This window comes from Schistocerca serialis, chromosome 9 (assembly GCF_023864345.2).
Source record: "Schistocerca serialis cubense isolate TAMUIC-IGC-003099 chromosome 9, iqSchSeri2.2, whole genome shotgun sequence".
Lineage (NCBI taxonomy): Eukaryota > Metazoa > Arthropoda > Insecta > Orthoptera > Acrididae > Schistocerca > Schistocerca serialis.
The window spans coordinates 44,207,293-44,234,088 of NC_064646.1; the positions used below are offsets into that span (position 1 = coordinate 44,207,293).

The following is a 26,796-nucleotide window of genomic DNA, read 5'->3' on the forward strand; positions in this document are numbered from 1 at the left end:
ATAATTGCTCATCCAACAGTGTTGCCAGCCACAGTGGTTTTCTGCGAAGAACCTCAGTTCATGTTTACTGAATCTTCCGTCGGTTCTTGGTAGAACAACATTATAATAAATGAAAAGCACCAGTTCGCTTTTGTTTTACAGTATTACTTTTATTGTGTTAACCAGTTTTCGGCTTACAAGGCCATCTTCAGACATTTACTGAGTATTGTCACCAAAGAAGTTACAATGTTTGTAAACAACATTTGAAGAGAAGTTACATGTCTAGATTGAAGCAGAGACATACAGTAAGTAACATCTTTGACAGTGTGGTGGTAATGCATTGAAAAAGCAAAAAAATGAACAGAAAATAAATAAAAATGGATTAGACAGGAAAAAACTTTAAAACAAAATAGGAACGGCATTCCTACATTGTTGTTGTGGTCTTCAGTCCTGAGACTGCTTTGATGCAGCTCTCCATGCTACTCTATCCTGTGCAAGCTTCTTCATCTCCCAGTACCTACTGCAACCTACATCCTTCTGAATCTGCTTAGTGTAGTCATCTCTTGGTCTCCCTCTACGATTTTTATTCTCCACGCTGCCCTCCAATACTAAATTGGTGATCCTTTGATGCCTCAGAACATGTCCTACCAACCGATCCCTTCTTCTGGTCAAGTCGTGCCACAAACTTCTCTTCTCCCCAATCCTATTCAATACTTCCTCATTAGTTATGTGATCTACCCATCTAATCTTCAGGATTCTTCTGTAGCACCACATTTCGAAAGCTTCTATTCTCTTCTTGTCCAAACTATTTATCGTCCATGTTTCACTTCCATACATGGCTACACTCCATACAAATACTTTCAGAAATGACTTCCTGACACTTAAATCTATACTCGATGTTAACAAATTTCTCTTCTTCAGAAACGCTTTCCTTGCCACTGTTTCTATTAATAAACAAAAATAATAAAATAAAATAAAATTTGTGATTGACAAGGCTACTTCTGGAGGTATAAAACATGGAGTGTGATACACAAACCAATTAAAAGAAGAATTCCCGGGTTCGATTCCCGGCGGGGTCAGGGATTTTCTCTGCCTCGTGATGGCTGGGTGTTGTGTGCTGCCCTTAGGTTAGTTAGGTTTAAGTAGTTCTAAGTTCTAGGGGACTTATGACCACAGCAGTTGAGTCCCATAGTGCTCAGAGCCATTTTTTAAAAGAAGAAACAATTAATCAATGTAACTACAGAATACATAAGGAACTTAGGCAATATCAATAAGATAAACAGAAATAAATAAATAAATTCAGGAAAATGGAGGAGTTTGAGGGAACATACAGTAAATGCAATCTTTGAGAGTGTGGTGGTACTGCACTTTTAAAAGGTAAAAAGGCTGAACAATACACAAATACAAAAGGAGCAAACAGAAAAAACATTAACATTATATTCAAAGCTGTGGCTATGTAACAGTTTGCATTAAATAAATGAACCAAGCCAGTCTATATGGAATACATAGACAACTTCAATAAAATAAAATAACTTAATCAATACAAGAAAATGGAAATATGTAGGAACAGAGAGCATGGGAAGTAATGAACACAGAAATGATTATATGAAGTTTATGAGAGGGGAAGTGTTGAGCTGTGTCTTGTCATTTAGTAAATTACTGAGACAAAAAGCAAAGTCATCACAACGCATTTGGTTTAACAAACAGTATTTGCAATGCAAAATTATGCCAAAATACATCTCCTTAAAGTCAAGAGGAACATCTGCTACTGCAAATAAAGCCATTGACATTGCAAGATACACGTGGATAAATGAGGAAATGGTATCGTGTTCGTGACGTGTGTACACATCTAAAAGTGGTCATATGGCCATCACATCGAAGTTACACCCCTGTGAGTTTGACATTTTCAATTGGGAAGTTCGTCAAAGTGTAAGTGATCTTATTCATGATGTATTTTTGCGGCAGAACAGGAATGTGAGTGCACCTCTAACCTCAAATTGTTAACAAAAGTTTTTGTGATGTGTAATTAATGTATTGAACTTGGTTCTGTTGCCAAGTGACCAAAAAGTGCTTGAGAAAGGTTTTAAATATGCTCCTCCCCACCCTCCATCAGAAAAACAGCTGGATGTTGTGAAAGTACATATTGAATATGTTCTAACAAAAGACACCATGGCAAAATATTTAGTTGCCTTATGCGTTAAAGAAAGAAACCAGATTAAAGTGAAACATCCCATGGTCTATTGACTTTCACACCCTCGGGTCCTTAAAACAGAAATTACAACAACAAGATATCATTGCCACAAAATCTAATAAAGGCACCAGTATTGTACTTTTGAATAAATGTGATTATGTTGATAAAGTTAATGATTTCCTGAATACCACAGGTTTCCAAGTCCTTCATAAAGACCCTACTAAATTATTCAAAGAGGATGTTAAATATGCAATCAGTTCATGCAAAAGCATATTCTCTTATTTTGAAGCAAAACTGTTAACTAATATGAACCCAGTGCCTCCTGGAATGTATGGGCTTCCTAAACTGCATAAATGAGATGTTCCTATTTGTCCAGTTGTATCACCATTCACTGCTCCATCTTATAGACTAACTACTAAACTGGATGCCTTAATTAAGAGCAAGACTAAATTCAAATTAAAGCATGGTATTTCAAACTCTGTAGACCTAGTAAATAAGATAAAAGGTATATCTGTCTCACACAGTGATAAATTAATATCCTTTGATGTCTGCAGTTTGTTTTCCAACATACCAATGGTGGAATGCATTGATATTCTGACAGAGCTGATGCACAAGTCTAATGTCAATCCTGTGGAATTGAATGACTTGAGACTGGCCACTCAGATATGCTATGCACAAAACTATTTCCAGTTCCTAGGGACTCTTTATAAATAATTAGATGGTTCCGCTATGGGTTCGCCTCGTAGTCCACTGTTGGCTGAAGTATTTATGGATCATTTTGAACAAAATTTTCTAAAAACAGAACCTTCAAGTGCAAATATCAAATGCTGGTTTAGATATGTGGATGATGTCCTGTGTATGTGGACTGGTACTACAAGACAGCTCAACACTTTGTATAAATGTGATTATGTTGATAAAGTTAATATAAAATAATATAAAAATATTCAGTTCACAATGGAGATTGGCAGCAAATCCACAAACTTCTTATATCTCACCACTGACATCTGTACACACACACACACGCACACACACACATTATTTCAAAATTTATAGAACAACTACAGGCACAGTAATACCTTCTTGCTCACAACACCCCATAGCTCACAAAGATGCAGCTTTCCACTTGATGGTACACCATCTCATATCTATCCCCATGTTCAGAGATGATTTTAAAGCAGAGTTAGATACAATAAAATTTATTTTCGCAGCCAATGGCTTATTGGCCACATCTTGCACAGGAAACAAAAACAGAAATTTATGCCCCTCCTCTATGCCCCATCTGCTTCCTCATCCTCATCTGCAAGAAATGGTGTGCACTACCATATCTAGGAGAGGTGTCACAGATTGTAGCCAAAGCACTGAAAGCCTGCAAGTATAGGCTTTCCTCCTATGTTAAGAACACAACAGCCCACTGTATTTTCAATAGCAAAGATAAAATCCAGTTATTAGCCAAAGTCGGGTATACAAAATTACCTGTTCTGATTGTGACAAGTTTACATTGGTCAGCCAGGCAGAGACAAAACAACTAGGCTGGCTAAACATGAACACAGCTGGATGTTGCAGAATTCTGACTGCATTTGCTGAACATGTACTGAGTGAGGTTCATAACTAACAGCCAGTGTCCCATAAACTCAATCTGCTGGAAGCCCTGGAAATTAACAAACATCTAGCCCACAGTACACATCTAATCCTAAATGAGCAGACACAGCTCAACACTTCCCCCTCTCATAAACTTCATATAATCATTTATGTTGTCTATTACTTGCCACACTCTCTGTTCCTACATATTTCCATTTTCCTGTATTCATTAAGTTCTTCTGTTTTATTGAAGTTGTGTGTGTATTCCTTATAGACTGTAGTTTCAATTGTTAAGGCTTTCTTTTAACTGGCACTTATATTACTGTCATGTTTGATACCTCTTGTAGTTGTCTCATCAAATATTGGTTATATTTTGCTCGGTTCATTTATTTAATGCAAACTGTTACATAGCCACAGTTTTGAATATAATGTTGATGTTTTTTCTGTTTGCTTCTTTTGTATTTGTGTATTGTTCAGCCTTTTTACCTTTTAAAAGTGCAGTACCACCACACTCTCAAAGATTGCATTTACTGTATGTTCCCTCAAACTCCTCCATTTTCCTGAATTTATTTATTTATTTCTGTTTATCTTATTGATATTGCTTAAATTCCTTATGTATTCCGTAGTTACATTGATTAATTGTTTCTTCTTTTAATTGGTTTGTGTATCACTCTCCATGTTTTATACCTCCAGAAGTAGCCTTGTCAAGCATGAATTTTATTTTATTTTATTATTTTTGTTTATTAATAGAAACAGTTATGTAGGAATACTGTCCCTATTTTGTGTTAAAGTTTTTTCTTGTCTAATCCATTTTTATTTATTTTCTGTTCAATTTTTTGCTTTTTCAGTGCAGTACCACCACACTGTCAAAGATGTTACTTACTGCACGTCTTCTGCTTCAGTCTAGACATGTAACTTCTCTTCCAATGTTGTTTACAAACATTGTAACTTCTTTGTGAAAATACTCAGTAAATGTCTGAAGAGGGCCTTGTAAGCCGAAAACTGGTTAACACCATAAAAGTAATACTGTAGAACAAAAGCAAACTGGTGCTTTTCATGGATTAACCTCAGTTCAGTTTATATCTAATTTCGAGTTTCTGCTTGAGGTTTAGCATAACGCGTTTCCCTTTAGGTGCCATGATAGTGATCCACAATGAAAGCCACAATTTTAGAGTGTACTGGAATACTGAACATTATGATTAACTAACAACGTTGTTGCAGATGAAATTTCATTATTGTAGGCGTCATTTCAGGTTGAACGACAAGGAGCTGGAAATGTGCCGGATTACGGAGAGGCCAGACTACAGAGGACCGTATTAGCGAGAGTTTAGTGTTCTTTGGAGCTTGACAGTGTGAAGTGTAGAAGCTGTATACCAGACTTGACATGATAAAACAATTTAACTCATCTCATGGCAAAATCAAACAACGGAAAATCCAGGATAGAATGTAACAATATAGCTCCAGCCACCAGGGACTATCATTGTGTGTGTGAGTTGCGTTTCCATGAGTGTGTGTGTGTGTGTGTGTGTGTGTGTTTCTATTTTTGACAAAGGCCTCGTTGGCTGAAAGCTAATTTTATGACTGTCTCTTTGTTGTTCCTTTCTGTGACTCAGCATCTGAGTACTACTAAGTGCAGCATTTGAAAAGTGTCATTTCAAGGTAGTACATCTACTGGTGCATTTTGCTCTACATCAGTGTATCTAAGTAACACAATTGGGTTACTGTTGGATTATCAGTTTTTTTTTCTGTGGAAAGCTTGAGTAATTAGTATATGATCTATGAGGAACATGAACTGACATCCATTTAACTTGTATCGAAGCTCTTTCACTGTGGCAAAAGCAGCACACAACTTGTGGTTCTTTGCAGACCACATCATCTGTGCTGGAGAAAACTAACAGTTGTCAATGCTGGTTTTCACATCACTCCAACAGCAACTGGAGATCTGCCTATAATAAAGGCTGTAGGTGTAAGCATTAACATGTGTACTAGGAGAACAGTGTGTGTGACAGCAAATTTCACGTTAGTAAGCAGAACTTTCACATCTTTTCAGTGAAGACAAAAATTTAACATTAATGTAACATGATCGTATGACCTAAAATTTTATTTATTTATCCACAAAATCATGTTCACGATATGGGATACAAGCTATGGCTATTGAAGGAGCATAAACCATATGGTACATTGGTTTTTAAATATACACGTGGAGTAAAGGACAGTGTGTGTGTGTGTGTGTGTGTGTGTGTGTGTGTGTGTGTGTCATATATAACAGTAGTTTTTAAACAGCACTCTGTATGTTTAAATAAGAATAATTATCATTTAACTACCATAACATGCAAGATTAATACACTTGGATAAAATTAAATTTGTATGTTACAAAAATTGGTCTCTTGAAATTCAGAAACAGAATAAAAACAATGCTGGAGCATTGTACTGTAATAGTCTTCCTGAAAGAGTTTTTATTACTTTGTCAGATGAATGTTACCATCGCCAAATTCATATCATTATTTGTTTCAAAGAGATGGAAATTAGTATTTACAAAAGTGAGAGTCTCTAAGATGTTTCTGCATAGGACAGGTAATATTCCCAGTTCTTTAAAGATTGGGTGGGTAGGTGTATATGTTGACAGTCATATTGCAAGCTAGACACTTTATTTTCGCCTAACAAATATTTTCTTGTGTATTTACCCTAGAAAGGAATGCCACATGAGATGACTGAGTTAACTACAGCAAAGTATATGGTTTTAAAGCTATTCAAATCGCTCCTTAGGCTGAGAACTCACTCCAACATTCCTTTGTAGAGTGTTGTCTATCCAGAACCCCAGGAATTTAGTATCACTGACCTGTTCAACACATTTCTCTACTATAGCTATCGTTTCTATATGCATTGTATGGTGCTTTGATGAGCAGAAGGTCATACAGTCTGTTTTATTCATATTAAGAAAGAGGTTGTTATCATACAGCCTTTCACAGCCAAGTCAGCTGTCATCTACTGTGGAGTAATTTTACAAGGGAGGAGGCTTGTAGAATCAGCAAATAACAAAGATACTGTTGAGGGTAGGTAGGTGTTCGTGGGGGTCAGTAATAAAGAGAAGGAAGAGGAGGGGGACTAAAATTGAGCCCTGAGTGACTGATATTATGTCTGTCAAACAATGGAAAATCCAGGATGGAATGTAATAATATTATGAAAGGGAAAGTTGCTACTCCCCATGTAGTGGAGATGCTGAGTCGCAGACAGGCACAACAAAAAGACTCCCACAATTAAAGCTTTCGGCCATTGTCCTTCATCAACAATAGACACACACACACACACACACACACACACACACACACACACACACACACACACACACACACACTCATGCAAACGCAACTCCCGCACACTAGTCGTGTGCGCGAGTTGCGTTTGTGTGTTTGTGTGTGTGTGTGTGTGGTCTATTGTTGATGAAGGACAAAGGCTGAAAGCTTTAATTGTGGGAGACTTTTTGTTGTGCCTATCTGCGACTCAGCATCTCCATTACATGGGGAGTAGCAACTTTTCTTTTCATAATATTGTGATATTAAATCTGAACAGATTGTTCTTCCGTCATGTGTTGTTGTTTCTGCTGTTTGATAGACGAGACTGAAACCTTTCATTACAGACTCCTATACCGTAAGCATTCAGTTTGCATGGCAGCAGTGTGTGATCGACTCAATGAAATGCCTTTATAAGATCAATAAAAAGTCGAAAAGCATAGTGTTTTTCCTTAAATACCTGTATTATCTGATCAGTAAATCAAAAGAGAGCCTAATTGATGATTTACTTTAGTGTACACAATGATTCCTGTTGTTTTGGATACTGTTGAGAAGAAGTTTATATATTGGTAGTTGTTGACCTTGAGCTTGTCCTCCTTCTTGAGGGGATCATAAAGATTTTGAGTGGTTGAGGGAAAATACCAGTACCAAATGAATAGTTGATTATTTTGCAAAGAGGCGTTACTGTCTCATTATCAATCTGTCTACATACATAGCTGGGTAAACTATCAAGGCCAGATGAGAGAGACTTTTTCATATTTTTATTAATTAGGAGAATATTCTTCAAAGTTGTAGACATAAGAAAAAGTTATTTGTCATATTTTATACACTTTGGAGGGAACGATTTTGTTGGTGGAGAGTGACCAACTGAAACACCGCTAGCTATTTCAGCAAAACATTTATTAAATGTATAACAAATGCATTTGGTGTCTATTATGTTTTGGCCACTATGATTCTTTGTGACATCAGCTTGTTGATAATATCCCACATGGCTTTACATTTGTCATTAGAATTGTTTATGTAGCCTTCGTCTGCTAGCTGTTTTGCATTAGATATTATTTTACAAAGGACCTTCTTGTACAGTTTGGAATAACTTTGTAAATTTGGATACTGTGTTTTTATAATTTGCACATAGAGTGACCTCTTAGTCTTGCATGCCATTCTCATACCCTTTTGATCCATGTTATCAGTTTTCCTGGTTGAATGCTGTATTTTAACTCATTTTACTGGGAAGACCTTATTGAAATGATGGCAAGGAATAGGAAGTTTTCTTATCTACACGATTCGTTCGTGATGGATTACATAATTTACTAGCTCCCAGTCCATACAGATATGAACTATGATAATGAGATACAAAGTAAACAATTATCGCAGGATAGACACCATGACACAGACCTTACACAAATAATACAGCAGCATGCTCATCAATTGTCAGACTGCTTGTATTCTACATATTTAATATTTCATTCAGGTTAATTGGATGAAAGAATTCAAATTTAGTCTGAAGGTGTAAACAAAAGTGAAGAAATTGATTTCTGCCAATTTGACATTCAGATTTTGAGTCCATGTAAACTGTGTGGTGTAAAATAATTCACAAGTATAGAAACGTTATTTAAATTTTTATTATACACTGGTCTCATCATCTGCATTAGTGTTCAAATATAAGTAACATATATAACTTAATGACATAGTGTTGTATAAGTACCTTTGCCCACAGGTCGCCAGTAAGTAATCAGACTCAGACTGCAATACCTTCGGAATACACAGGTATTGGTCCAAAGAAAAGTTATTAATTTATGCATGATGGTGATGCACAGTGCACAAACTAGCATTTCACATTGCAGTGCACCCCACCAGCTTATAAAAGTTTTACTGTACTCATTTACCTCTAAAAATTCGAGAGTGGAAAACATTTATATATATTGTACATATTTTCATTAGGGCCTTACTAAAGAGAGAGTCTCTCACACGAGCAAATGGGGCCAAGACTGAGGTCAAGCATTCAGCAGTATAATGCACTGCTGGGCACAGTATCTTCGACTTCAGTGGCAACTTCCCATCAGTGTACTAGATCCTGGTACCTGTTTCTCAGATGTACGTAGACGAGAATCGTATCGGTGACATGTCCTCCGGTCCCCCTGTTCTTGTGGCTTCAGCGAGTGCTATACTTTGCGCCACACCTGCACGTTCTGTCCCCTCCCCTTCCATTTCTCCCCATCACTCTACGTGTTCCCTCTTTGTTCCTCATTGTCTCTTCCACGTCTACCACTCCCCCATCGCAACTGGACCGATTCGGACACTTCGCTGTGCACCACGTGCAACTCCCCCACTCCATACTGGAGTGAGTCCACAGCGCAGTGCCATGCCGTGCTGTGTCGCACCACATTCCTAGCATGTGGGCTCGTCGCCACCGCAGCACCCCCCCTCCCCCCCACAGCCAACGGTCACCTTCCTCTTGCCCCTCCCTCTTTTTTACTTTCACCCGCATTCCATCCGACACAAGCCTGATCCCAGATGGACTACAGTGCCGACACAGTTTAGAGGTGGGGAGTTTGCGTGCACTGAACGAGGACCCAACCTAAAAATTCAGGTACATTTTCACTTTTTTTATCCACCTGTCAACCAGTTGACACCTCCACTGTATGGCAAGATGTTAGCTCTACACTTTGCACTCTTTGTATTACACTGGCAATTTCCAGTGTCATTTATTTTTTCTCTTTGTCCAGTTAGCTTCAGTGCAATGTTTTCTTTTCACTGAAACTATAATGTTAAGAGCTAAATGCACATTAATCTCATATACTGTTTCAGAGACACAGCATTCTTAGTACTGTTTGAGTCAGTAGTTGCTTCTACTAATATTTTGACTCCATGATGTCATAAGAGAATATCTGACATTTCAGAGTTCTGTTGGTTGTCGTTGGATATTGTGGATAACTGTGTTGAATCTGTTTGAAATTTGATCATGTGATTGCAGTTATTGTAATTGTTAGCTATGTTGTCCTGGTGCCAGTCATCTGCATTTGAAATGAGTAGGGCTAGTTATTCCGTAATAACTTCACTGTCAAAGGGACATTAACCTCTGTTCTTGCTTTGGAAGTGAAATAGAAAAGTAGGATTGTCTTGCTTAAGCAAATGAAGATCACAGTTGCGAGGCCAGCACATTCCACTACAGAGTGGAAAAAAAGAGGCTCTCAAAGCTTTCTTCCTTTCACTGAATCCGTACTCATCCCATCGACATTGGTGTTAAGTGAAGCCGTACATTACATTGTGAAATGTTCAATACGAGCTACCCCGGTTACAATATCATCTCAATGTGTTCCCTAAATTTCTGTGTGCTGTATTATTTGGCCAAATAATACATAATTTTCACCCTAACTTAGTCCGCCCCCAGTAGCTGAGTGGTCAGAGTGACAGAATGTCAATCCTAAGAGCCCGGGTTCAATTCTCGGCTGGGTCAGAAATTTTCTCTGCTCAGGGACTGGGTGTTGTGTTGTCCTAACCATCATCATTTCATCCCCATCGACACGCATGTCGCTGAAGTGGCGTCAAATCGAAAGACTTGCACCCGGCGAATAGCCTACCCGACAGGAGGCTCTAGTCACACGAAGAAGTAAAAACCCTAACATAACACAGGCTGAATCAATGTCCTTTCCATTGATCACATAAGGTTTCTGTAGAATTGTTGTATACAGATTTAGTATCCTACTCATGCATTGCGATTGTGGTATATAAAGTTCTCAAGTAGATTATGGGCCAAGTTCTCAAAGTTCATCAGATGTGGCACTCAGACAACCCTCTCACTAAGTATGTGGCCCTGGAAACAGTTGAAAAGAAGACAGTCAGGTTTGTCAGATGATGACTTAAACCCAATATCATCCACTTGTTGCTTCAGTCCTATTGTGTTATATTCTGCTACATGGACATGGAAAAAGTACTGAATAGGTGGCACTGTAATTCTAACTGAGCCTCTCCCTGGGCTCTCATTCGAGCGCATTGCAGTTCAAATCTCCATCTGACAGTCATGATTTACATTTTAGTCAGTTAAGCAAATGAAGAGATCGTTCCTTTGGAAAATGACATGGTTAATTGTTTTCTTCATTCTTGTTCTATTTCATTATTTGCTTAATCATAAATGACCTCATTGTCAAAGGGACATTAATTTCTGTTTTTACTTTGAATATAAGTAGAAAACAAACATGGAATCTGCTGTGCTTTAAGTTTGCAACAGAAAGTGTACTGTTAATAACACAAAAATATGCACACATTTAAGGTACAGCCTTCAAAAAATGCTTTCTTACTTAAAATAGACTTACCTACTAAAGAATTAGCAAATAGGTAAACCTTACAAATGAGTGAGGACATCTTGGAGAGATGCACATTAGGAATTGCTCTTCAGGCTAGTTTCAAGTAAGCAGCTCTTTCCATTTTGGCTTTTTGTCACCTTTTTTGTTATGCTATTGCTTATTTTCCATTTTTTTTATTTTGTTGTATGAAGATGGATGTAGTTTGATACTTATTAATGTAGCTTAAGTGGTCATGACCACAGTGTCCTGTGTCCTATCAAGGTACTTTGCCGTGCAGCACTTCTGAACGTGTGCTCTTAACCCCTGGTCTCTTTCTGCACTGTGTGTTTTTGATGCAACATTCTCTCAATGGATTATTTGAAACAAAAATGACACTTATTTCAGATACTGTTTATTTGCTTCAAAAGTAATCTCAAAATCAATCCAAAATTTTTAAAATAACATAACCAATGAGAACTTTAAATTTTAATTTTAATGGGTCAAGAGGTACTTGTTCTTGTTTTCATAGATACACACAATATCAGGCTTTGAGGAAAAAAGTTGAATTCTTGTGGCAGGTTCGACAAGTCTGCTGTGGTATTTATTTTTTGTTGACACATAGGGTGAGAATGGAAATAGGTAGACAAGATTTGTATGTAGAGGCAAACAAATTATTACAGTTTGGAAAAATTGGATGATTTAGAAAGAGCTTCACAAACTAAGCAAGTTAGGAATGTGTTGGTCCATCTCTGTCCCTTATGCAAGCAGTTATTCAGCTTGGCATTGATTGTCAAAGTTATCAGATGTCCTCCTGAAGGATATCATGCAAAATTCTGCCCAAGTGGTGCATTAGATTGCCAAAATCCCAAGTTGCTTGGAGAGCCCTGCCCATACTGCTCCAAACATTCTCAATTGGTGAGAGCATTGGCGAAAGTGCCATCTTTGCCTTGCGTATATTCCTCTCGTAAACTGCATCAGAATTCTGCTAGCGGTATTGATTTTAATTTTTCTTCGAATGTCAATCAGATGTCAGCTTAATAAAATTGTTGTATTCATCTACTGACCTTGCCGAATATCATGTTTTGAGAATAAATGGGTTTTTAACCGATAATTCATTTTGATATTTAATGTCCTGTTCATTTTCAAACCACTGATTAAAAGCTCCATTCATACCTTTCAGGGTCTGTATAAATTCTACATTAAGTCCCACCTATTTCAACCCATTCCTATTCTAGATAGCATTTCATTGTTGGAAAACAACCAAACTTGCTGGAGCATAGGTCATGCTCCTCGCTACAGATCTGAATGCAGTTTCCCCATTATAATTTATATTCTCTTTGAGAAAAGAATTCAGGAGACAAAATGTTTCTAATCCTGTAGGGGATGCTAGTAGATATTGAAATGAAAGAAGATTCTCCAGTGATTTGTTTTCATAAAGATACCTGTTGCAGTTAATAGCATGAATCGAGCTACATTCTTAGATTCATCCATTTGTAACGAAAATTCGTGTGATTTGAGGTAAGAATAAGATCATATTTTATATTGGTTGCTAAACATTTGATGCACTAAATTAGCATGTCATGCAGTAGTGATATCTTGAATGTTTCTGATGCTGATTTTTCACCTAACATTTTACCATCTCAGTTGCAGAAGTTGTAATAAAATTTTCTGCAGCTAAGCATGCTCCACTAAGGTATTTGATATCTGGCTATTTAAACAGCTTCAGGTGGTGTATAGGTATATATAAAAAACAAAGATGCTGTGACTTACCAAACGAGAAAGCGCTGGTAGATAGGCACAATAAAAAACACACAAACACACACACACAAATTTCAAGCTTTCGCAACCCAAGGTTGCTTCATCAGGAAGAGGAAAGGAGAGGGAAAGGTGAAAGGATGTGGGTTTTAAGGGAGAGGATAAGGAGTCATCCCAACCCCAGGAGCAGAAAGACTTACCTTAGGGGGGAAAAAGGACGGGTATACACTCGTTACAGCATCCATATATATATAAAAAAACAAAGATGGAAGCGCTGGCAGGTCGATAGACACACAAACAAACACAAACATACACACAAAATTCAAGCTTTCGCAACAAACTGTTGCCTCATCAGGAAAGAGGGAAGGAGAGGGAAAGACGAAAGGAAGTGGGTTTTAAGGGAGAGGGTAAGGAGTCATTCCAATCCCGGGAGCGGAAAGACTTACCTTAGGGGGAAAAAAAGACAGGTATACACTCGCACACACATACATATCCATCCACACATATACAGACACAAGCAGACATATACAGAGGCAAAGAGTTTGGGCAGAGATGTCAGTCGAGGCGGAAGTGCAGAGGCAAAGATGTTGTTGAATGACAGGTGAGGTATGAGTGGCGGCAACTTGCAATTAGCGGAGATTGAGGCCTGGTGGATAACGGGAAGAGAGGATATATTGAAGAGCAAGTTTCCATCTCCGGAGTTCGGATAGGTTGGTGTTAGTGGGAAGTATCCAGATAACCCGGACGGTGTAACACTGTGCCAAGATGTGCTGGCCGTGCACCAAGGCATGTTTAGCCACAGCGTGATCCTCATTACCAGCAAACACTGTCTGCCTGTGTCCATTCATGCGATTGGACAGTTTGTTGCTGTCATTCCCACATAGAATGTGTCACAGTGTAGGCAGGTCAGTTGGTGGATCACGTGGGTGCTTTCACACGTGGCTCTGCCTTTGATCGTGTACACCTTCCGGGTTACAGGACTGGAGTAGGTGGTGGTGGGAGAGTGCATGGGACAGGTTTTACACCGGGGCGGTTACAAGGGTAGGAGCCAGAGGGTAGGGAAGGTGGTTTGGGGATTTCATAGGGATGAACTAACAGGTTACGAAGGTTAGGTGGACGGCAGAAAGACACTCTTGGTGGAGTAGGGAGGATTTCATGAAGGATGGATCTCATTTCAGGGCAGGATTTGAGGAAGTCGTATCCCTGCTGGAGAGCCACATTCAGAGTCTGATCCAGTCCCGGAAAGTATCCTGTCACAAGTGGGGCACTTTTGTGGTTCTTCTGTGGGAGGTTCTGGGTTTGAGAGGATGAGGAAGTGGCTCTGGTTATTTGCTTCTGTACCAGGTCGGGAGGGTAGTTGCGGGATGCGAAAGCTGTTGTCAGGTTGTTGGTGTAATGGTTCAGGGATTCCGGACTGGAGCAGATTCGTTTGCCACAAAGACCTAGGCTGTAGGGAAGGGACCGTTTGATGTGGAATGGGTGGCAGCTGTCATAATGGAGGTACTGCTGCTTGTTGGTGGGTTTGATGTGGATGGACGTGTGAAGCTGGCCATTGGACAGGTGGAGGTCAACATCAAGGAAAGTGGCATGGGATTTGGAGTAGGACCAGGTGAATCTGATGGAACCAAAGGAGTTGAGGTTGGAGAGGAAATTCTGGAGTTCTTCTTCACTGTGAGTCCAGATCATGAAGATGTCATTAATAAATCTATACCAAACTTTGGGTTGGCAGGCCTGGGTAACCAAGAAGGCTTCCTCTAAGCGACCCATGGGTTTTAAGGGAGAGGGTAAGGAGTCATTCCAATCCTGGGAGCGGAAAGACTTACCTTAAGGGGAAAAAAGGACGGGTATACACTCGCACACACACACATATCCATCCACACATCCTGAACCATAAACATATTTCTGGCAAGAGTATATCACACATTCGAAAAGTAATTTACTTTTTAAATTAAAAAAATAATAATAAAATAAAAAAAAGTAGCTCACCACAAAGAGATCCAAATGACAATGCAGTTTTGCTGGAGCGATAGAGTTACATGGGAGAACTTTGTTGCACATAACACACTGAGGACTATCATTGCTTTTCATGAATCATAAAGATATTCTGGGTGAACATTAATAAAACCAACAAACTGCAGGGGCAGATTCCTGACTGGAAATGGAGGAGAAAAGATCCTGTAAACATGTGTCTGGAAGCGCATCATTGCTATGGTTGAGGGCACTGAGGAGTGTCAGTTCCTCTACCCACGTGCCTTGCATTCCTTGTGTGTTGCAGGCTGTGTGATTGGTGCAGCTTACTGTAAACAGAGAATGATACGGTATTTATGTTGGGAACAAGTAGAGAAGGTGTTTCTGTATGGCCAAGCAGATGGAAACGATTAAGAGGCAGCATGGCTATACCAAAACAAGTACCATCACAGACACCAACCACATCACACGACATTTTGAGCCCTTTTTGGGCGTTTGTGTGATCGTGGTCGTGTCAGACAGATGAACGGGTAGGTAGGTGGCGGATTGTGCATACACCAGATATGGAGGACCGGGGTCTACAGATTATATTGAGATGAACCCTAGTACCAGCTCCGGGCAAGTGGCCTGCTAACATGGTGTAAGCCAAAGTACAATTATGTGTATCCTGCATGACATTGCATTCAATGGAGGCCATTTGAACATCTGTTGTGATGTGAATGTGATACATCTCTGTACTGTCCATTTCCTGACGTGTGTTCCAGTCAGGAATACTTCCTTGCATTTTGTCATTTTTATTAGTATTCACTCTGTATAAGTTTCATCATACTTCCTAAATTATTTTAGTAACTACTCTGGCTCGATTATCATACAAGTGTTAAATAACTTACCTTCTGTAAAACTGATTACATTGGTATCACTCTCATTATTACCATAATTATCCTTAGCAAAACAGCTAGTTGTTGAATTAGAAACAGAAGAGTGAAGTTCTGTAGTAGGATGCTTTACAGTACTTTTTCAAGCCACTTCTCTATCTAGCAACAAAATATCAAAAACTGCCTTAAGACAAAAGTACACTGGCAGCTACACTTTTTAGGCCAGGTGAAGTTTAAATGTTTATTTATGTCCATAAAATAGTTAACAGTGAAATGTAGACTTGAACAAACGATTAATACAAACTAACCTTCACTTTCATGTATCGTAATTCAGATGGCCTGCCACAGTCACACCTCGTGCAGTCGCTACCACATTGTGGAGCTTGATGTCTGCGAGATTGCCTTCTGGAAGAAAAAAGGAAGATTAGAGTTTAATATCCCATTGACAGGATAGTCATTGTAGTTTGAATTACACGTGGACTGGATAGGTAATTGGCTGTGCTTTTTCCAGGATTTACATGAAGCAATTTGGGGAAATCATGGAGAAAATGAATATGGATGGCTAGACAGGGATTTAAACCACCATACTGAATGCTGCCCTTCTGTCTCGGATAAATACAGCCTTATTCACTGTCAATGTTTAAGACGTACCAACTACCCATAATTGCAAGTTTGATAGTTAGTTGCTATCCTATTCTTTTTTTAATTTTGTAGGGCATTTTTCTTGGCAGTAAAAAACTCATACAGTCATTTAAAAGCAGATTAGGCTGTGGGGAATGGAATGATTTCACTTGAATCTCTGCAAAAATGGATTACAAAACGCTGACCGGGTTGCATTTCAGTAACTGTTCCAAGGTCTGTCTCAAGCACCTGGTAAAAACGACACTATGAAACATACTTGGGAAAAGCTTCTTATCTTTATACATTAAGCAATAGAATTTTAATTACTTTCCGCCATCAAGTGCCAAACTGCCTCATTGTCTGTAGAAATGAAGTATCAAATATACCTCTGTCCACAGATCCAGTAACAATCAAAAGCTGACACCGTTCATGTAGTGGTAGGTATTTTATTAAAATGCAACAGCCCTGCCCGAGAAGTGACCCTTGGAATGAAACATATACAGCCTTACCATAAAATCCTGGGGCACTTACTACTTCTCCATGAACTTGTCTGACGATCCCCTTTTCCGTGAAAGATTTTGTGTAAAACATGAAGTTCTTTGAGTTTAGTCTGCCTTTCAAGCTCCAGTGCTACACAATACTCTGCTAGGAGAGCGACATTTCTCACTGCATTAAGCGATAGATTGCCTCTCGAGGTAGAATGTAACACACCACTTTTTTCGTGTGGTAAAAGATTACTGGATGTTATTTCAGTGTCTGAAGAAAGTGATCTGGTTGCATATTGCTCTGTTTTCCTTGTAGCACATCATTTTCACAAAAACACAAAACCCACTCCCTCATCATTTTGCTGGGTTCCTTTTGGAAATTACTCTGTATTTCAGATAAAGTCAATCTGAGAAGCAATTATTACAGTTTTAATCTATTACCATTCCCAAAATTTGCCTACCTTGCTTTGTGTTCAAAAGCTGTAGTCCTGATGAATCTTTCAGCAAGTCGAGCACATGTATGAAAACTGCTGTTCCTCAATGTTTATGTTTATATTTTGTCATTCATAAAGCAAGAAGAAATATAGGATTATAGTTCAGAGGCGAGCAAAAGCCTGGAATGGGGAAAGAAATATGCTCTGGCCTCTTCAAGTAGCAACCTCAGATTTTGATGGAACTATTTAAGAAAATGATGGAAATCTAAAGCAAGGCGGGTGTGCAGTTTCACCCAAATACAAGTTTACTGTCAATACAAGATTATAGGAAGTGCAGCTTCCATATGTAGTCCAGCTTTGTCATGGTAAGTTAATTACAATCTACGACAACTTCACACCTGTATGCAGGGTGAGCACACGTCATTGCTTGACCACAAATTGTTCATTTCGTTCTGTCAAGCTGCAGCACCAGTACAATGTAGTTTTCTGGGGCGACGTAACTGCACACATTTTCTGTATTTGCTATCTCTGAAGAAAGGTGTCATCCAAAATCTTAGAAATGTTTTCATTCAGTTTGTCTGTGCACCCATTGACCACTTAGTGCTTCAACTGAACATTGTTACCTTTACTCCTTTCAATATCCGTATTTCAATATTGATTTTCCATTATTATATTTCTATGGTTGTAATAGCCAAGAAACTAGCAAATGTCTGAATGATGGATTTAATGAAAGCAGATGGAATGATTTCACTTGAATCTCTGCAAAAATGGATTACAAAACGATGACCAGGTTGCATTTCAGTAACTGTTCCAAGGTCTCTCTCGAGCACCTGGTAAAAACGCGAAACAAAGCCAAACAGATAATTGCAGCATCCAAGAAGAAATCTTGGGAAGACTTTGGAAACAGGTTGGAGATTTTGGGTCAAGCTGCTGGAAAACCATTCTAGAGTGTAATTAGCAGTCTTCGAAAGGGAGGTAAGAAGGAAATGACAAGTATTTTGGACAGGTCAGGAAAACTGCTGGTGAATCCTGTGGATTGCTTGGCCAGATGGAGGGAATATTTTGAAGAGTTGCTCAATGTAGGTGAAAATACGATCAGTAATGTTTCAGATTTCGAGGTACAATGGGATAAGAATGATGATGGAAATAGGATCACATTTGAGGAAGTGGAGAAAATGGTCAATAGATTGCAGTGCAATAAAGCAGCTGGGGTGGATGAAATTAAGTCGGAACTCATCAAATACAGTGAATGTCAGGTCTTAAATGGCTACGCAGGATAATTGAAATGGCCTGGGAGTCGGGACAGGTTCCATCAGACTGGACAAAAGCAGTAATCACACCAATCTTTAAACATGGAAACAGAAAAGATTGTAACAACTACAGAGGTATTTCTTTAATCAGCATTATGGGTAAAATCTTCTCAGGTATTGTTGAAAGGAAAGTGCGAGTATTAGTTGAGGCCCAATTGGATGAAAATCAGTGTGAGTTTAGGCCTCTTAGAGGTTGTCAGGACCAGATCTTTAGCTTACGGCAAATAATGGAGAAGTGCTATGAGTGGAACAGGGAATTGTATCTATGCTTTATAGATCTAGAATAGGCATATGACCGGGTTCCTAGGAGGAAGTTATTGTCTGTTCTACGAGATTATGGAATAGGAGGCAAACTTTTGCAAGCAATTAAAGGTCTTTACATGGATAGTCAGGCAGCAGTTAGAGTTGACGGTAAATTGAGTTCATGGTTCAGAGTAGTTTCAGGGGTAAGACAAGGCTGCAACCTGTCTCCACTGTTGTTCATATTATTTATGGATCATTTGTTGAAAACAATAGACTGGCTGGGTGAGATTAAGATATGTGAACACAAAATAAGCAGTCTTGCATATGCTGATGACTTAGTTGTGATGGCAGATTCGATTGAAAGTTTGCAAAGTAATATTTCAGAGCTAGATCAGAAATGTAAGGCCTATGGTATGAAGATTAGGATCTCCAAAACGAAAGTAATGTCAGTGGGAAAGAGATGGATGGTTTCAAGTACTTAGGGAAAGAGATGGATGGTTTCAAGTACTTAGGATGCATATTCTCACAGGATGGCAACATAGTGAAAGAACTGGAAGCGAGGTGTAGCAAAGCTAATGCAGTAAGTGCTCAGCTACGATCTACTCTCTTCTGCAAGAAAGAAGTCAGTACCAAGACTAAGTTATCTGTGCACTTTTCAATCTTTCGACCAACTTTGTTGTATGGGAGCGAAAGCTGGATGGATTCAGGTTACCTTATCAACAAGGTCGAGGTTACGGATATGAAAGTAGCTAGGATGATTGCAGGTACTAGTAGATGGGAACAATGGCAGGAGGGTGTCCACAATGAAGAAATCAAAGAAAAACTGGGAATGAACTCTATAGATTCAGCAGTCAGGGCGAACAGGCTTAGATGGTGGGGTCATGTTACACGCATGGGAGAAGCAAGGTTATCCAAGAGACTCATGGATTCAGCAGTAGAGGGTAGGAGGAGTTGGGGAAGACCAAGGAGAAGGTACCTGGATTCGGTTAAGAATGATTTTGAAGTAATAGGCTTAACATCAGAAGAGGCACCAATGTTAGCACTGAATAGGGGATCATGGAGGAATTTTATAAGGGGTACTATGCTCCAGACTGAACGCTGAAAGGCATAATCAGTCTTAAATGATGATGATGATGATGATGAGATGTAAGTATTAAACCTGTAAATATTAGAAGTTTAAATTTAATTCATGTACATGATTTTACTGTTTATTGGCTGAGGATCATTAAAATTAATGAAACTCAAGTTTTTCTAATTACATTTTTGTAATGTGTTTATCTGACATGTTCCACACCCAGGAGGATTCCCTCTTTTATGGGTCTATGGAATGAATAATTAATCTAATCTACTTTATGTTGGTAAAACAGCCGTAAATAAGTCCTTCTTTACACAAATGAAACTGGAAAGTCGCAGTTATAAATTATTTTTTTTAGCCTGGAAGATATTGGTTATTTTTTCAGTGAAAAATCACATTCCAGATCCGAATCATCTCTAAGACATAGAAAATGAGTATCTGTTGTACTTAGAAATACAGTTACGCTGTTAATATCAATTAAAGCCACCAGAGAAGCTCAGTACCTAAATTTAGGAACTTTTTACACTTCTGTGTCAAAATCAAACCTGATGAAGGTTCACAATTTTAAGCAGATAAGCTTTTTGACGTTTGCATTTTCACAGCTGACAAGGGATATGAAGGACAATTGAGGGCATATGTACTGTGTAATTAAAAATGCGACACTATGTATGTTCAAAAAATAGAAACTCCAGGTAGGAGTATCAACAATGTAGGAAAAGACAGATCGCTGTTGTTGTTGTTGTGGTCTTCAGTCCTGAGACTGGTTTGATGCAGCTCTCCATGCTACTCTATCCTGTGCAAGCTTCTTCATCTCCCAGTACCTACTGCAACCTACATTCTTCTGAATCTGCTTAGTGTATTGATCTCTTGGTCTCCCTCTACGATTTTTACCCTCCACGCTGCCCTCCAATGCTAAATTTGTGATCCCTTGATGCCTCAAAACATGTCCTACCAACCGATCCCTTCTTCTAGTCAAGTAGTGCCACAAACCTCTCTTTTCCCCAATCCTATTCAATACCTCCTCATTAGTTACGTGATCTACCCACCTTATCTTCAGCATTCTTCTGTAGCACCACATTTCGAAAGCTTCTATTCTCTTCTTGTCCAAACTGGTTATCGTCCATGTTTCACTTCCATACATGGCTACACTCCATACAAATACTTTCAGAAACGACTTCCTGACACTTAAATCTATACTCAATGTTAACAAATTTCTCTTCTTCAGAAACGATTTCCTTGCCATTGCCAGTCTACATTTTATATCCTCTCTACTTCGACCATCATCAGTTATTTTGCTCCCTAAATAGCAAAACTCCTTTACTACTTTAAGTGTCTCATTTCCTAATCTAATCCCCTCAGCATCACCCGATTTAATTTGACTACATTCCATTATCCTCGTTTTGCTTCTGTTGATGTTCATCTTATATCCTCCTTTCAAGACACTGTCCATTCCATTCAACTGCTCTTCCAAGTGCTTTGCTGTCTCTGACAGAATTACAATGTCATCGGCGAACCTCAAATTACAAATTGTAAATAGCCTTTCGCTCCCTGTATTTTACCCCTGCCACCTTTAGAATTTGAAAGAGAGTATTCCAGTCAACATTGTCAAAAGCTTTCTCTAAGTCTACAAATGCTAGAAACGTAGGTTTGCCTTTCCTTAATCTTTCTTCTAAGATAAGTCGTAAGGTCAGTATTGCCTCACGTGTTCCAGTGTTTCTACGGAATCCAAACTGATCTTCCCCGAGGTTGGCTTCTACTAGTTTTTCCATTCGTCTGTAAAGAATTCGTGTTAGTATTTTGCAGCTGTGACTTATTAAACTGATAGTTCGGTAATTTTCACATATGTCAACACCTGCTTTCTTTGGGATTGGAATTATTGTATTCTTCTTGAAGTCTGTGGGTATTTCGCCTGTCTCATACATCTTGCTCACCAGATGGTAGAGTTTTGTCATAACTGGCTCTCCCAAGGCCATCAGTAGTTCTAATGGAATGTTGTCTACTCCAGGGGCCTTGTTTCGACTCAGGTCTTTCAGTGCTCTGTCAAACTCTTCACGCAGTATCTTATCTCCCATTTCATCTTCATCTACATCCTCTTCCATTTCCATAATATTGTCCTCAAGTACATCGCCCTTGTATAAACCCTCTATATACTCCTTCCACCTTTCTGCTTCCCTTCTTTGCTTAGAACTGGGTTGCCATCTGAGCTCTTGATATTCATACAAGTGGTTCTCTTCTCTCCAAAGGTCTCTTTAATTTTCCTGTAGGCGGTATCTATCTTACCCCTAGTGAGATAGGCCTCTACATCCTTACATTTGTCCTCTAGCCATCCCTGCTTAGCCAATTTGCACTTCCTGTCGATCTCATTTTTGAGACGTTTGTATTCCTTTTTGCCTGTTTCACTTACTGCATTTTTATATTTTCTCCTTTCATCAGTTAAATTCAATATTTCTTCTGTTACCCAAGGATTTCTATTAGCCCTCGTCTTTTTACCTACTTGATCCTCTGCTGCCTTCACTACTTCATCCCTTAGAGCTACCCATTCTTCTTCTATTGTATTTCTTTCCCCCATTCCTGTCAATTGTTCCCTTATGCTCTCCCTGAAACTCTCTACAACCTCTGGTTCTTTCAGTTTATCCAGGTCCCATCTCCTTAAATTCCCACCTTTTTGCGGTTTCTTCAGTTTCAATCTGCAGTTCATAACCAATAGATTGTGGTCAGAATCCACATCTGTCCCTGGAAATGTCTTACAATTTAAAACCTGGTTCCTAAATCTCTGTCTTACCATTATATATACTATCTGATACCTTTTAGTATCTCCAGGATTCTTCCAGGTATACAACCTTCTTTTATGATTCTTGAACCAAGTGTTAGCTATGATTAAGTTATGCTCTGTGCAAAATTCTACAAGGCGGCTTCCTCTTTCATTTTTTCCCCCCAATCCATATTCACCTACTATGTTTCCTTCTCTCCCTTTTCCTACTGACGAATTCCAGTCACCCATGACTATTAAATTTTCGTCTCCCTTCACTACCTGAATAATTTCTTTTATCTCGTCATACATTTCATCAATTTCTTCATCATCTGCAGAGCTAGTTAGCATATAAACTTGTACTACTGTAGTAGGCATGGGCTTTGTGTCTATCTTGGCCACAATAATGCGTTCACTATGCTGTTTGTAGTAGCTAACCCGCACCCCTATTTTTTTATTCATTATTAAACCTACTCCTGCATTACCCCTATTTGATTTTGTATTTATAACCCTGTAATCACCTGACAAAAAGTCTTGTTCCTTCTGCCACCGAACTTCACTAGTTCCCACTATATCTAACTTTAACCTATCCATTTCCCTTTTTAAATTTTCTAACCTACCTGCCCGATTAAGGGATCTGACATTCCACGCTCCGATCCGTAGAATGCCAGTTTTCTTTCTCCTGATAACGACGTCCTCTTGAGTAGTCCCCGCCCGGAGATCCGAATGGGGGACTATTTTACCTCCGGAATATTTTACCCAAGAGGACGCCATCATCATTTAATCATACAGTAAAGCTGCATGTCCTCAGGGAAAATTACGGCTGTAGTTTCCCCTTGCTTTCAGCCGTTCGCAGTACCAGCACAGCAAGGCCGTTTTGGTTATTGTTAAAAGGCCAGATCAGTCAATCATCCAGACTGTTGCCCCTGCAACTACTGAAAAGGCTGCTGCCCCTCTTCAGGAACCACATGTTTGTCTGGCCTCTCAACAGATACCCCTCCATTGTGGTTGCACCTATGGTACGGCCATCTGTATCGCTGAGGCACGCAAGTCTCCCCACCAATCGCTACTTACTGTAAAAAAGACGTGATAAGCTTCAGATAGGGATAATTAAAAGACACTTATAAAAAGCTTCCAACTACATACTTCATTAGCAAAGGAGAAGTACACTCCATTCATACAAATGAGCAAGCGCACTTCATGCACATGTGACCCGAGGTGCTGGAGCTGGCAGTCGAGTTTGCGGGAGGTGTGCTTGCTCATGTGTACGAAGGGTGTGTGCTTCTCTTTTGCCGATGAAGGATGTGACCGAAAGCTTTACGTAAGTGTCTTTTAATTGTGCCTGTCTGCAACTTAATGTGTCTGCTTTACAGTAAGTAGCATTCTGTCTTTTCCTACATTGTGTATTATGTATGTTGTTATATGAGAATTGATTGGCACATCATAAATCCTGTTTACAGTATAAACTCTACAAGCTGTGTGCACATTCATAACACCTGGTACAAACACATCACTTTTATAACATAACTTTGCGTGCACACACACACACACACACACACACACACACACACACACACACACACACACAACACAAAAGTGTTTGTATTTTCCAATCAAATTAATTATCTACACAGATATTCTGACAACTGTCAACAGATGATTACTGCAATCCCAATCCGTGCGGAAAGAACGCCGTCTGCCAGCCTGGCTTCGACAACACGGGGAAGCGGCGGCCGGTCTGCACTTGCCCTGCCGGCTACGTCGGAAATGCACTCCGGGAGTGTCAGCGTGGAGAGTGCCTCACAGACAACGAGTGCAGGCTCGATCTCTCGTGCGACGCGTCCACCTTCACTTGCCGCAGTCCATGTCGAGGGGCCTGTGGGGCACTGGCAGAGTGTGTCGTCAGGAACCACATTCCCCTGTGTGCTTGTCCTGCAGGCTACACAGGCGACGCCTCTGTTGCTTGCCAGCCATTAAATTCTCAACAGAGGATAGTCTACCAGAGCAGATATTTTGTATGAACATAGACTCTTTTTTTCTCTCTATTTGTACCTAATCTTCTCAAATAATGAAAGTATCTATAATAACATTGAATATTAAGAAAGTTTTAAGCATCGAGTTATGTTTGGAAATTGAACTAAAGTTCCAGTTCTTTATGTATATACTTGTGGAAATTATACCAAGCAGTTTGTACTGGTAGGTGTGTTTTCAGTGATACAGTCACAGATTTGGTAAGAGTTCTGTATCACACTAAGAAATGTTAGTAACAAATTGCTATTTCACGAAAAGGTTTTATGGGTATGGTACCACATCATATTGTAAGAAAGTGTTACAGATGAAACACGTTTTGGTCACGGTTACTGTGGCTGAAATATCAGTTTCATCAGTAACAGTTTCTTACATTAAGATGCGGTACCATACCCAGTAAACGTCCCATGTTAACTGACTCTGGCTGTGGAGGCCTACACAGTTATAATTGGGTATCTGTTTAAAATAATACCTGGCTCTTGAATTGTGCTGTTTTTCAGGAACCCACTCATCATACATTTAATGATAGTGTTTGTGCATTTATGTGAATTGTTGATATTTCCAGCTGTCTGTATATAATCTGTGTGTTATAGAATAAGCATAGTGTTTGTCTCTGTACCTCTTTGTAATGTTCCATAGTATAAAAGATAAACACAACCATAATAGTGTATTATTAATTTTTTTAACTACATTGTAGACATGTATCCCCTTTCAAGAGTACAGCACAAGGTTGCAAATGACCCTGGCTGTCACTTTATCATAACAATCAAGAGATCGCAAATAAAAGCTTGAAATAAGATTATGAAACATTATAGTTATGTAACTTCCAGTTAAAATATTATATCCATGAACCTTATATCTATGAAAACGTCTCTGTAACATCTTATGTAAGATAATTAAACTAGATGTTGAAGGACAGAGAGATCTACTCATGAGAAACACTTCTTTAATTGATGAATGAAATATTTCAAACAATCCTTATAAGAATACAAACAATGTTTTATGTTCATTGGAACCACCTACGGCACAAGCATGGACATAGAAGTACAAAATAATAGAGCTGCATCTGCAGAATATATGATTGTGAGTAACTTGGTACAGTTGAGTATGGTGCTATGCCTTCCAACAAATGTGTTGTTCTCTACTGTACATAAGAATAATACTCACAAAGGACTGTCTCCATCCTTCCTATGAACATCTGTTGTTGTTGTTGTGGTCTTCAGTCCTGAGACTGGTTTGATGCAGCTCTCCATGCTACTCTATCCTGTGCAAGCTTTTTCATCTCCCAGTACCTACTGCAACCTACATCCTTCTGAATCTGCTTAGTGTATTCATCTCTTGGTCTCCCTCTACGATTTTTACCCTCCACGCTGCCCTCCAATACTAAATTGGTGATCCCTTGATGCCTCAGAACATGTCCTACCAACCGATCCCTTCTTCTGGTCAAGTTGTGCCACAAACTTCTCTTCTCCCCAATCCTATTCAATACTTCCTCATTAGTTATGTGATCTACCCATCTAATCTTCAGCATTCTTCTGTAGCACCACATTTCGAAAGCTTCTATTCTCTTCTTGTCCAAACTATTTATCGTCCATGTTTCACTTCCATACATGGCTACACTCCATACGAATACTTTCAGAAATGACTTCCTGACACTTAAATCAATACTGGATGTTAACAAATTTCTCTTCTTCAGAAACGCTTTCCTTGCCATTGCCAGCCTACATTTTATATCCTCTCTACTTCGACCATCATCAGTTATTTTGCTCCCCAAATAGCAAAACTCCTTTACTACTTTAAGTGCCTCATTTCCTAATCTAATTCCCTCAGCATCACCCGACTTAATCAGACTACATTCCATTATCCTTATTTTGCTTTTGTTGATGTTCATCTTATATCCTCCTTTCAAGACACTGTCCATTCCATTCAACT

At 39.1% G+C, this 26,796-nt stretch overlaps 1 protein-coding gene across 1 annotated transcript in view; it reads left to right on the plus strand.

The window, feature by feature from the left end:
- The window catches only part of LOC126419190 (neurogenic locus notch homolog protein 1-like), a 143,601-nt gene extending 117,930 nt beyond the window's left edge, over window positions 1-25,671 (plus strand). Inside the window, exon 8 of the mRNA XM_050086325.1 lies at window positions 24,493-25,671. Coding sequence (XP_049942282.1) covers window positions 24,493-24,857 — 365 coding nt within the window. The 3' untranslated portion in view covers window positions 24,858-25,671. The remainder of the gene's footprint in view (window positions 1-24,492) is intronic.
- The last annotated feature ends 1,125 nt before the right edge of the window (window positions 25,672-26,796 follow it).